At 70.4% G+C, this 12,507-nt stretch overlaps 1 protein-coding gene across 1 annotated transcript; it reads left to right on the forward strand.

Annotated features, from left to right (window-relative positions):
• The first annotated feature begins 7,369 nt into the window (after window positions 1-7,369).
• LOC136146014 (basic salivary proline-rich protein 1-like) lies at window positions 7,370-8,728 on the forward strand. The gene is made up of 3 exons (XM_065904830.1): window positions 7,370-8,070; window positions 8,144-8,350; window positions 8,536-8,728. Exons 1-3 carry the CDS (start codon window positions 7,370-7,372, stop codon window positions 8,726-8,728), a joined length of 1,101 nt encoding a protein of 366 aa, XP_065760902.1.
• The last annotated feature ends 3,779 nt before the right edge of the window (window positions 8,729-12,507 follow it).

Raw genomic sequence — 12,507 nt, forward strand, 5'->3', positions numbered from 1 at the left:
GCTCACGGTCGCGCCGGGGGACCCTGAGCAGAGGGACACCGCCCAGGCTGCCCAGCCCGGGAACCCGAGCGTCACGCGCACTCGCGCGCCGCCCGCCCCTGGCCGGGACGCTTATACATCCGGAGGGTGGGCAGTGCCCGCTCCTCCGACCTCCCCGAGCACCGGCCGGGCGCAGGGAGGGCCGGGGGCGGAGCCTGGACTGGCCAAGGGAGCCGAGGACACGTCGGAGGAATTCAGGCCGCAGCCGGGTCCGGTTGCTCGCTGCCCCTCGCCCGCCCCAAGGCCGGCCTGCCCTCCTGGAAGGCCCGGCTGCCCACTTGGGCCTGCAGGCCGAGGCTTCCCAGATGCTAAGCCTGAAGCGGCCGGCCCTTCCCCGCACCTCCTGCCTCTGGGGCCGCCTCTGCCCAGTTGGGGGCATCCATGGCCACCCAGCCCAGACGCCCCCCTTGCAGGGCGCCAGGCCTCCGCGACCCAGGACTTGCTTGGGCCCTGGGCTCTGGCCCTCAGGCCTGTCTCCAAGGCCTGTGCTGCTTCGCCTGGCTAGAGCGGGAGGCAGCAGCTTCTCTGGGGGTTGTTGGACCCCCAAGCTGGAGAGTGTGCTGGCCGAGAACCCGGGGGACCTGGAGCCGCTCCGACAGGAAGCCTGAGGCTCCCGGGCCTGAGGTCCAGGACTGGCGCGGCCTGGAGCGGAGGCGGTGAGCACGTGGGTCCTGCTGTGTGATGGGGTGGGCGACCATGACCTCGTGAGTGCTGAGCCCCGCCCCTACCCTGGACGGGCTCTGCGGCCCCCGTGGACCAAGCTGGGAAGGCGTGTGGTTGCCAGGGTTTGCCCTCCCCAAGGGGCGGCCGTGGCCATGATCTGTGCGGCCTGGAAGCAGGTCCAGGGAGTCCTATGATGCGGGAGCAGTTGGCTTGAGCTTCCCGCCCACGCAGACCCCCCCCCCCAGCCACCCCCGCAGCAGGGGCTGCCAGGAGCCCAGGTCGAAGGACCCGCGGGCAGGGGGAGCTGCTGCTGGAGGCGAGCGTGTCAGCACCCAGAGGGGCGCACGGGGCGTCCGAGGGGCACTGGAGCAGGTGGGCGGGTGGGCTGTGCGGCGGTCCTGGTGTGTGCGGGTGCCCGTGGTTGTATCCCGTGCACCCGAGGAGCCTTCCCGTATACCTGGGCGAACACCAGACGGCCATGGGCAGGTGTGAGTCCGAGGGAGACCCTGGCCTTGGGAAAGGTGCAGAAGTGAAAGTGAAAACCCTGGGGCCTCTGGAGCTGCGGGCTCAGCCTCCCAGGCTCAGTCCGCAGGGCCCTGTCCCTCCGAGGGGTTCCAGGTGGGGGACGGGAGGGGGTCCTCTCGGCCCTTCTTAACCCCTTGGTGCCTGAGCCGGGACATGGGCGGCCAGGCCGGATGGGGAAAGCGCAGGAGGGAGTGGGCCAGTTCTGCTTGAGGGCAGTACGGACGAGGTCAAGGTGCTCCTCCTGCAACTCACAGCTCAGCTTCCCCCGCGGCCGCTGCCCACTCCAGCCACCGCAGGCCCCGAGTGCAGCGGCAGTGCCAGGCCCCGGCTGGAACCCAGCTGCAGGGGCCAGAGATGCTAAAGATAGTGCAACACTCTGGTCACCTGATGGGAAAGGCCGGCTCATCAGAAAAGACCCTGATGTTGGGAGAGACTGAAGGCAGGAGAAAAAAGGGGCGACAGAGGATGAGATGGTTGGATGGCATTACTGACTCAGTGGACGTGAGTTTGGGTAGACTCCGGGAGTTGGTGATGGACAGGGAGGCCTGGCGTGCAGCAGTCCATGGTGTCGCAAGGAGTCGGATGTGGCTGAGTGGCTGAAGAACAAAGGGGACCGGACCCCTCGGCATTGCCGCCTCCTGCGCCCCTGGGGGTGCGCTCGCCCATCCCTCCCGCCCGCCCCCCACACCACTCTTCCCTAACCCTAACTCTAACCCCAGTGCCCTCACCGCCCAGCGGGAGCACGTGCCCTGCCACACTGCATCCACTCTCCCTCACCTCGACCTGCATGGTTCCTTTCCGCCTCACTCCCCCTGCCGGCCGCACCTCCGGGAGCAAGAGGTGGGAGTCGGGCGGGCACCACAGGGGCGAGGGCTGATCAGGTTCTGCCCAATTAGGGCATGACGCCCCCTCCACCTGGGACGCGGGCTGAAGACAGGACCCGCGTTCCCCGCGCCGGTCAGCAGGATGGAACCAGGATGTACAGGCCCTAGAAACGAGGCTCGAGGCTCGCGTGGACCTTCAGCCCGAGGTGGGGGCCAGAGGGCAGCCGAGGGCAGAAGGCGGCCGGCGGGAGGGAGCGGGCAGCCACCCCCTGCCTCTCGGGGCTGCTTTGGGGTGAGCCCCAGCTGCACTCACCCTTGCCCCCAGCATCCCTAGCCCTGTTTCAGAGGTTCACTTCCCTGCTCTCAAGGGGCAGCCTGGGGTGTCTGGGCGGCACCCAGCTCCTCCCCAGAGCGCACCTCAGTCCCCAGGGGAGCCGGCAACACCGGCTCACTCCCGCCACCGTGCAGGCACATCCGTGGCGCCTGCCTTGCGCTCTGCGCTAGAGCGCAGAGCGGGGCAGCGGCTGCCACAGCATTCCGGAGGAGCGCGGCAGGCTTTCTTCCACCCGGCTCGTTCGTTTCAGGACTGGTTTGCCAGGAACGTTCTCCATGCCCGCAGTTCCCCTGGCCCCGAAGGAAGGCCTGCAGTCACTCCCCCGCAGGGGGCGGTGCGGGGTTTCAGGGGAGGCCGGAGGGGGACCGACCTTCGCTGGAGCCGGGGTGGCTCCCTCCTCCTCCGCCTGCTCAGGACCTTGGCCCCTGGGCACGTCCCACCTGCCTTCCTCCAGCCAAGGTGCTGGGGCTGCGATGCCAATAAAGGAGGCTGCCTGGGTGGCCCTCGTGGGCACGAACAGGCAGTAACCCAGAGCCCCGGAGGCAGGCAGAAGGCCCCCTCTTCCCCTAGCGTGGCCGAGGCTGGAGGAGCGGGAGAGGACTCTGGGCTCTGTAGAGAAGTGGGTGCAGTCTGAGCCGGGCTTCCACGTACCCAGCCTCGGGGGCGGTCGGCCCATCGGGGAGGGGGGTGCAGACCTTCAGACCCCAGGGCAGGGCTGGGGCTGGGAGGAGAGGCTAGTGGCCAAGCTACACCATTCACCCCGAGTGAGGGCGGCTTCCCCCCACACCCGTCCCCTCCCCCACATCCCATCCCCTCCCCCACATCCCATCCCCTCCCCCACACCTCCCCTCCCCCCCACCTGTCCCCTTCCCCACCCTACTGCTCCCCCACTCCATCCCCTCCCCACACACCTGTTCCCCCCCCCCCCCGCCCCCACTGACCTGGGCTCTTGTGACACCACCTGCGTTTGGAGGAAGCGCTCCCCAGCTGAAGCACACGTCCCTGCCAGCCCCCCGGCGGGCGTGGGGAGCTCTAGGCCTGAGGTTGTGCCCCAGGTGCACACTGGGCTCCCCTGCGGGCCGAGCATCCGAGGAGGTGCTGGCGAAGGCTGGCGCCGCAGAGGCCTGGTGTGTGTTCCTCTCTGGCTGGCAGGTATCTGGGTGGGGTGAGCTGAGCTGCGTCTGGGGGGCTGCCCCCACCCCTTCTGCGGCATCCCCTGGAGCTCTTCTTGGCCTCTGGGGGGCGGGTGACTGCAGCGTGAACACAGGGCAGTGAGTGGGGGACGCAGACGGGGGCGGGGGGACGGACAAGGCAGCCGGGAGCGCCTCACAGCGCTGTGACCCCAGCCCCCCGGAGCCGGGCACACTCCCGCCCCCTCCCTGAGGCTGCTCCTTCCAGGCCCAGGAAGATAGAACCGGGAGACAGTGAGCAGGGGCTGGGCCGGACAGAGGGGACTGCGGCCAGACCCGGGTGACAGCGGCCCCGCCCCCCGCAGGCTGGAAGTCCACCCCCGAGAACAAGCAAACAGAGGACCACGGCCGGGCCTCTCTGGTTTCTGGGCCTGTTGACTTAGCTGCCCCCTTGGTGGGAGGACCCCGCCGCCTGGAGAGCCGGCTGTCCGTCTGTCTGTCCATCTACTGCCACACCAGCCCCTCCACCGCAGGAGCCGTCAGGCAGAGCCAGGACTCGGAGGCCCTGGGGACCTAGATGGAGGCCCCAAGGCTTCCGCCTCCGTGGTCAGGGCGGGGAGGGACAGGCCCTGCTGGGGTCTCGGCTGAGGGCGAGGGCGGGGAGCTGGACGCGTGAGACCGTCTCCTCAGGCCCCTCTGGTGGGCAGGGGACCCTGACTGCGTGCACACGCCGGTGAGTGCACGCCCACCACACACGTAACACACCCGCAGATGCGCGTGCACATCACATACGGCTACACACACACACACCAACACGGGCCAGGGCACACACGCAGGAGCACGTGTGTGCAGGTGCGTCCCCCACGGGCCCCCGTGGGGAATCGTCACCGTCCGGGGCGCTCAGCTCAGTGAGTTGGGGGCCTCAGCCTCGGCCAGCTCGGATGAGGTCCCTGTGGAGCCCTGGGCACCCCACAGGGAAGGAAGGTCCAAATGTTTCAGCCTGCTCTTGCGGGAGGATTTCCTGAAGGTGATGTCCTCAGACCGTGCCCTTCTTGAGGGCAGGTCCGATGGCCGGGACGATGCCCCGGACACGGGCAGGGGCGGTCACTCTGTGGGGGCCTTCCCAGGCAGGCCCCAGGAGGCCAGCCTCCCGGCTCAAGCCGCAGCCCTGAGTGGGGCTCGGTGGGCAGGTGGGCTCGGGAAGCAAGGCTTGGGGGCAGGGCCGGAGGTGATGGACAGCGACCGCCGGGCTGGGCCCAGCACCTCTGAAACTTAGAGCAGTTAGACTAACTAAATATATCAGACTGGGAATTTTCATGAGATACTTGATCCAGTTATTAATTTAAATTCAAGCCGTTCTCACTGCGACAGCCCTGGGCGGGAGTCCGGCCTGAGTTGGTGAAGGGTCGGCTCCAGGCTCGAGCCCCCCGTGTCCTCTCCGCTCCTGGCGACATTTCGCCCAGAAGCTCGCCTGGGCCTGGAGGTCTGGTGTCCAAGCGCTGTGCCCTCTGCCCCGGGCAGGCCGCCTCGCGCACCCCTCGGCCCGGTGCATGGGAGCTGATGGCAGCAGGCAGCCCAACTGGGCCGCCCGGGGACACCGTGCGGGTGGCGGGGACGCTGCTGTCCGGCAGAGTCGTGTGAAGGCAGAGGGGCCTGGCGGGCAAGGCTCCAGGGCCTGACCCATGGGTAGCCGCGCCTGGGGAGGCAGCGGGGGCAGTGTTTTGAAGGGGACGGGCCTCTCGAGCTGGCTGAGCTGGGGTGGGCGGTGTGGCCCCAGCGCCATGCGGGGATAGGCACGAGCCCCACCCTGCAGCCGCTGCCGTCCCCAAACCTCCAGGTCTCTGCCCGACAGGCGAGCAGAGCTGCGTGCCCACGTGCGGGCTGAGCAAGCTCCCCCGCCTCCCAAGCGCTGCTGCTCTGCCCAGAGCCCGGCCACTGCCCAGCCGGTCCCCCAGTCCTGTGGGGAGGGCGGCCTCTGTGTCTGTGGGCCTGGGACCACGCAGGGGTTCGGGGAGGGGCCGCCTGGCTCTACCCCCAAGGCCCACTCGAGTCTCCTCCGCCCGGCTTCCATGCCCGGCCCAGGTGTCCACACCGGCCCTGGTCTCCCGTGTCTGCGGGCCCCGCCCTACCCCACCGCCCCCAGACAAATCCTTTTCCTCCTGCATGGCTCTGCAAAACCAGCTTGGAATTTCTCAAAAGCAAACAGCTCAGAGTTGCGGTTTTAGGAGCGGAGATTCCTCCTGTCTTGTCTGAGGCGGCATCGGGCAGGCTGGACGGGGCCCATGGCCGAGCCCGGGGACCCCGCGAGGATGGCCCGAGGCTGCAGGCCGCGCGGGGGCAGAGAGGACCCTGGATGTGGACGCAGCCCGCCGTGGGTGAGCACGGGGGGCGGGGCTCGCGGCGTCCGCGGCCGGGATGCGTGGGAACGTGGGGGTGGGGGCCCCCGGAGAGCACCTCGAGGGGCCCACGGGCTGGGCGAGGGGGAGGGGGCTCTCGCCAGGTGGTCTTAATCTCCTCAGTGAAATAGGAGTCGGGGTGGGCGGGGGCGGCGGGCGCCTGAGGGGCAGGAGACAGCTGCGGGGAGGGGGCGGCCTGGGGCCCTGCACACGGGCCCACTCCCACAGCCGCGGGCGGCCGCTCCCCCCACAGCCCACGGGGCTGAGAGGCTCTGGGCTGCCCCCAGGGCCAGCCCTTCCCGCGGTCACCCCCGAAGCCCCCCACCCGGGCCGCCCTGCCTCACCACGGCCGCCGGGCCCCGAGGGGGTCCTCGTCGGTGCAGGGCACCGGCCAGGCCTGCCAGATGGGCACACTGGAGCCGAGGGCCCGGACAGGGCCGGTGGACGCCCCCTCCAGCGAAGCGAGTGCTTGGCACCAGCTGTGCAAGACACGCAGACGGAGGGAGCTTCCACCAGCCCCTCCCGCCGGGGTGCCTGCCAGAACCCAGTGCATGGGCCGCCCGCGCTGGGCGGGGTGTCAGCGGGCGCCGGGCTGTCTCAGGCCTGGCTGGGATCGGCTGGGCCCCGGGGCCAGCGGGAGCCTCCGAGTTGCCACCTGGGGAGACCGAGGCAGCCCCAGCTGAGCCCGCGTGGCGTGCGGGCATCTGCGGCCCTGGCCTGCCCGTCTCTGGAGCGCCTGCTGGCGGGGTCCCTGCCCTGCATCCCCCGTGCCCGACTCTGTGACCCCGGGCCCTGCTCTCCCGGAATCCCGGGCTCGGGGCTGTCCCCTCACATGGCCGCAGACGTGGCTGCCCCGAGCGCCTCGCCCTCCCTGCGCACACGGGACAAGACGCTATTAGTCACGCTCACCTCACTGTGGAGGGCATCTTGCAGATTCTTTCCCAACCTTTGCCGCCGGCAACGGAAGGAGGGGTTGTCCTGCAGAGGCTTCCCCGGGTGGGTGGGCACCCGGCACAGCGGAGGGAGGTGGAGAGGCTGCTCCCGGTGGAGACACATCTCGTGGGACGAGGTCTGGGGGGTTCTGTCCCGACTCCAGCTTTCAGCCTCTGGCTTCGCGGACGCAGCCTGTTCTCTGAGAGAGGCCTGCCCCGCGATGTGTGGCCCTAACATTGTAGCCTCCTCAACCTGCTTCCCTCGTCTGCAGGCCCAGGCCTGGGCAGAGGGGAGTGAGCACAGTGTAGACGGCGGGTGAGAGCAGCCCCAGGATGCAGTGGGGACAGACTGTCCCAGCTCGGCCTGCAGGGCCCTCGGGGTCGTTGTGAGGAGTGACGGCTGACTGTGGGGCACGGGGCCGCGGCGGTCACCCCGAGGGGGCCGCCGGGGTCTGGACCCTGCCCTCTTGGTACAGCGTGTCACCTCCTCCTGTCCACATGTGCGGTCTCTTCTCAAGTGGCCCCGATGTCCCTGGCTCTGATCCTGCTGGACGTCTCCAGAGAGGTGCCTAGGCCCTTGCAGACCAGCCCGTCCCATCCGCCCACTCCCTGCAGCTCGGCCTACGGCCTGAACCCAGGCCCAGAGCGGCTGCGGCAGCCAGTATGGACGTCCAGCGTCAGGCCTCTTGGATTGCTAAGCAGGGGACCCCCCTCCTGGGGGCAGCTGACACCTGAGCCTCCGCCCAGTGGCAGGGGCAGGGGTTTGCGACCTGAGTGGACGCGGCCGCCGTGGGGGCTGCAGAGAAGCACAGCGCTCCTTGCCCAGTGCCGGGGGGAGACTGAGGCTCAGAGTGGGCGAGGCCCCGCCCGTGACGGCCCCCGCTGCCCACCGCCCGCCCAGGCAGAACGGCCATTTCCTCTGGCTCACGCCCCAGGGAGCAACACGGAGCTGCAAAACAAACAGGCCGCTGCTCCCGCCGCCGCGGCCGCTGACGGATGGCCGGAGGGGCTGGCCGTGCTGACGGACGGCCGCCCGTCATGTGTGGGCCGGGGCGGGGGCCCGCGAGGCTGCGGACACAGACGCACCCTTGCGAACTGGGGGCTGGCCTCACCCCACCCTGAGACCCTCCAGGGCCAGCCGACCCGACGACCGAGCCCCAGGCTGGTCAGCGCCCAGCCGCGGTCCCCCAACGTGCGCCTGGCACGAGGCAAGGTGTCCTCTGGCAGGTCCTCATGACCGCTCTGGGGTGCCCAGCTGTCTCTGGAAGCGCCAGGGCCCCTCCCAGCCTTCTGCACTCAGGCCGGGCCAGGCCGGGCCTCCCGAGGCCGTGGTCAGCCCCTGTGTGTGCCGGAGGGCAGCCACAGGTCCCAGCGCCCGCTTGGAGAGCCCGCTCGGGGCAGGTGCAGCGTGCACGCTGAAGGGGGGCCGGCGGGGGCCCTGGTCTCAGGGTGAGACCGGGCCGGTCCAGGCGCTGCCTGCAAGGCCCCGGGGCCTCTGCCCGCACTGGTCCGGCTCCAGCCTCCCTGGCAGTCCCCGTGTCTGTGTCCGGGTGGGAGGGCCACCTCGTCTTACAGACGGGGGATCCAAGGCTCGGGGGTTCCAGCAGGAGGGACCACCGGCCAAGGCGGGCCGGGGCGGGTCCCCCCGGGCACAGCTGATGCTGACCCTTCTCTCTGATGGCGACCCCACAGGCAGGGCCTCGCAGAGACCGTGGTGGACACGCCTCCTGGGCGGCCCAGGGGCCTTCCGGCACTGACCGCCGAGGGCCCGAGGGATGCAGGGCCCAAGGGATGCCCAGACACCCGGCCTGAAGCCTGCCTCAGCCCAGGCCACCCAGCTGATGACCGGCCAGAGAGGAAGGGGCAGCTGGGGCCGGGCCTCTGACCCCCGGGAGCTCGTCTGGCCGAGAGGAAGTTTCTGAGACCCCCTGTTTCCTGAACCTCAGGGTGGGCCAGTCTGGGGCCGCCCACTTCCCTCCAGAGCCCCCAGCCCTGTCCTCGATGCCTCCAAGCCGGCCTGAAGCCCCTGAACCTCCAGCTGCATTGCTTCCTGGGGTGGAGGGGGGCAGGGTGGCCCGGCGACTTGCCCTGATCTGGGGTCAGCAGGGGCAGGAAACCCCTTCGGACAGGGCGTTGGGGGTCCCAGGCAGAGAGAGAGAAAGGGCTGGGCCAAGGTGGGGGGCCTGCCCTCCCCCCAGAGGTGAGGCTGCCCACGGGGCAGGGTCGTGACCTTTTCCTTCATACCCTTGGACCCAGGCAGGCCCACCGACACAGGGCCAGCCCTGTGTGTGCCAGGTGGGCCAACCTCTGCTGTGTCCAGGGAGATGGTCTGAAGCAGCGCGCAGCTTCCGGGGAAGGGCCAGGGACTGCTGAGGTCAGAGCCACCCCGGGAGGCAGGCTGTGTGGCAGCAGGGCTGGGGCACTCAGGCCCGTGGGCCGGGGGGTCTGGCCCGACCCTGCTGGGCCCGGGGCAGGAAATGGGGCCCTGGACTCCAGTGTGGATGGGGTGGGCTCTGCGGGGCTGTTTCCTCCCCGGGAACATCCTGCCGGGCAGGCGGCAGGAGGGAAGACGGCTCAGTCCGGGCGGCAGGAAGGGCCCAGGGCTGGGCATCCCCTCGGACAGGGCCCTAGGGGACCCCGGGAGGGAACAGCCTCGTGGACAGCCGAGCCCTGGAGCTGGGAGGCGGGCCGGGCCTCCCCCAGCCAGAGCGCCCGCGGCCAGCGGCCGGCCGCTCGCCGCTTGGAGCAGCGGCGGAGCCACCAGCGGAGCCCGGGAAGGCAGCCCAGCCCGCTGCCCCGCTCCAGGCCCCAGGAGGGGGTCGGCAGCCCGCTGTCCACTGCCCCCCATCCACAGCCTAAATATAACCCGGGCAGCCGCCTGCCCGGGAATAGAGACCTCCGTCAGCCCCCAGCAGGTGCTGGTGGGGAGAAGGTCAGCGTGACAGGCGGGGTGCCCGGTGGGCGGGCCGCCAGACGTGGGTCATGTGAGTGTCCGGTGGTGAGGCTGCGGTGGGGGCGGTGTGTCCTCCCGGGACAGCTGGGTTCCCGGCCTGTGCTGCCCAGGGCTGGCCAGCCGCTGCCCTCTCGCCCCCCACGGCCGAGGGACGGCAGGCCCCAGGAAGGCTGGGGCACCCCGCCCTGGCACGTGGATGACAGCCCAGCACGTGGGGCTCTGCCCCTGGGGCCTGGGCACCTTCTGGCCCCTCGTGGCGACAGACCGCCCGCCCGGCCGCGCGTGGTCACTTGGAGCCTGCCCGGCGCCCAGGGTCCCTTGCCCTGCAGAGCTCCCGTGCCCTCCACCCCCGGCCCACTGGTGTGTCTGCCCAACCCCCCAACTCCTCCAGGCTCTTCTGAGCTGAACTCCTCCAGACCTCACCCCCTGCCACAGCCTCAAGCTGCTCCAGATGGACAGGGAGGGTCCTAGCCCCAGGCCCAGGTGTCAGGGCTCCTGAGGAGGCAGGGGCCTGGTCCACGGCTGGAGCCCAACCCCAGAGCCCACGATGCTGCCCCCACCTCTCTGCTGCCTTCCCCAGCCCCTCACGACATCCTGGGCCCCAGGCCCAGCCCAGGTCCTGAGCCCAGCACCACGTCCCCACACCGGGTGAGCCCCGGACCCCCTGGCACTGGCAGGGAGCTGATCAGGGGCTCAGCATTCTGTACCCCCGGGGGGCCAGCTGTCCACCCTGATCCTCGGGGCCCCCGGAGGGCGGGACCCAGCCCCGCGGCCGGACCGGAGGTGGTGGCTGGACGCGCTGGAGGCGAGGCTGCGCCCACCCTGCGTGTTTGTTCTGCATCTCGTTTTTCTGGTTTGGAGCCTGGGAGCCCAGGCGGGGTCGGGGGCCTGGGGAGGGGGGTGGGAAAGGAGGGGGCCCCCGGCAGGGGTGCGGCAAGGGAAGGGGGTGGGCCCGGGTGAAGGCCAGCCCCCGGCCCCGACCGCGCCCACATCACCTGCAGACCCACCCTGAGCCCCGCGGCCACCGCGTGGGCATCCCCAAGGCCGCCCATTTCCGCGTCCACCCGCTGGCCTGAGTGCACACCACTCAGAGGCCCTGGGGTCCCGTCTCCGGGGCCTTCTGGGTCACGGGGTCAGGAGAGCCGGCAAGTGCCAGAAAGCAGGCCCCTAGGGGATGGCAGGCAGGGGGCAGTGGCTCGGGGCCCTGGAGTGTGGAGCTCCCGCTGGGGGCCTCCCACTCACGCAGTGTCGGAGCGCTCCTGGGGGTGGCGGTGGGCACAGCCCCTCAGCCACAGCCTGGCGGGGCCATCAGGCAGGGCCTGTCCGCTGGCCGCAGGGCCTGGTAAGAGGTGGGAGCCCCAAACAGCTGGCGGCCCTTCCTCCAGGCAGCCCACCTGGATCTCCCCCCGACCACTCAGGATCCCCACGGCTCATCACCACGGACTCTCCATCTCAGAGCCAGGGAAACCGAGGCAGGGCAGCCGTGTGTCTGTCCACACAGCAGGAGTCCGGGCCTGGCAGTGAGGGCGGCCTGAGAGCGGGGAGGGAGCAGGGCCAGGCCTGGGGGCGTTTCTGTGCCTGATGGGTCCGCTGGCGTGGAGTTCGGGGCGTGGCCGAGCCCCACTCGCTGGGATCAGACCAGGGACTCAGCACAGGTGCCTGGAGGACTGGGGGCCCGGCTACACCAGCACCCCGAACACATCTTAGAGCCAGGGCCCTTAACGCCTGTCCACCCTGCGGTGTCCCACCCCCACCCCGCCCCGGGCGCTCCAGGCACTGGGGGCTCGGGGGGAAGACGGCCCCTCTGAGCCCAGCGGGCTGGGGCCTGGGCCCCTCGGCACCCAGGCCCTGGGGCACCTCCTTGTGCTGAGGTTAAGAAGACAGGGATTGACTCGCCCACACCCCTCGCACTGCAAGGCAGCTTCTTTAACCAGTGGACCCCCAGGGAGGCCCCCAGGCTGCTGCCCACTCCCTGGATGCCCCGTTCTCACACCCGCAACCCAGGCCGGCACCACCATGCATCCCAGATCTCCCGCCCCGCAGGCTGCGAAGCCTGGGGTTCCTCAGCCCTGGGCTCCATCCAGGGGTCAGAGCAGCCCACGGACCCACCACCCTGAAGGCGAGCAGGCAGGGCAGATCTTGGGCACCCCCCACTCCCAGGTCAGGAGAGGCCAGCCCTTGAGGATCCGGAGCTCCTAGCGGGCTTCACGAGGCACCAGAGGCCAGCGAGAGGGGCCAGCAGGCTGGGGGCCCACACCAGCCCCCCATGTCCTGAAGCTGCCCCGACTCTGGCCCCTCAAGGGGGCTCCAGGCTCAGTGAACCCTGTCACCAGGAATTGTAGCCCAGGGGGCTAGGGTTGGCTTATGGGTGGGGGTCCCCTCCTCTGCGGCCGCTCCCCGTCCACGCGGCCCGGGCGGGCGCCTCAGCTCAGCTTGGGTTCCAGAAACATTTGCTTTAAGTCTTAAAATATCAGGTTCCTGCATCACAGGCTTCCCTGGGGGCCGCCGGGCAGGCAGGAGGGACTGAAGAGTGAGAGGATCCCCCTGCACCCCCCAGGCCCTTGGCTGAGGCCAGCCAAGCAACGAGGGTCGGCCTGTTGGGGGAGGGCTCGTGGGGGAAGCCCCCAGGGTGCCCACAGCAAACCCCGCCTCTCTGGGGCCCCTCTGCACCTCAGAACCCTTCGCTGGGGGAGGCGCAGGTCCCGGCAGCC

The sequence above is a fragment of the Muntiacus reevesi genome, chromosome 13 (assembly GCF_963930625.1).
Source record: "Muntiacus reevesi chromosome 13, mMunRee1.1, whole genome shotgun sequence".
Lineage (NCBI taxonomy): Eukaryota > Metazoa > Chordata > Mammalia > Artiodactyla > Cervidae > Muntiacus > Muntiacus reevesi.

Coding starts and splice junctions, on each gene's coding strand:
- LOC136146014 (XM_065904830.1), top strand. CDS start 7,370: ATGTCCCTGGCTCTGATCCTGCTGGACGTCTCCAGAGAGGTGCCTAGG. Junction 8,071..8,143: donor GGCAAGGTGTCCTCTGGCAG/GTCCTCATGACC, acceptor TTCTGCACTCAG/GCCGGGCCAGGCCGGGCCTC. Junction 8,351..8,535: donor CGGGGCCTCTGCCCGCACTG/GTCCGGCTCCAG, acceptor GCGACCCCACAG/GCAGGGCCTCGCAGAGACCG.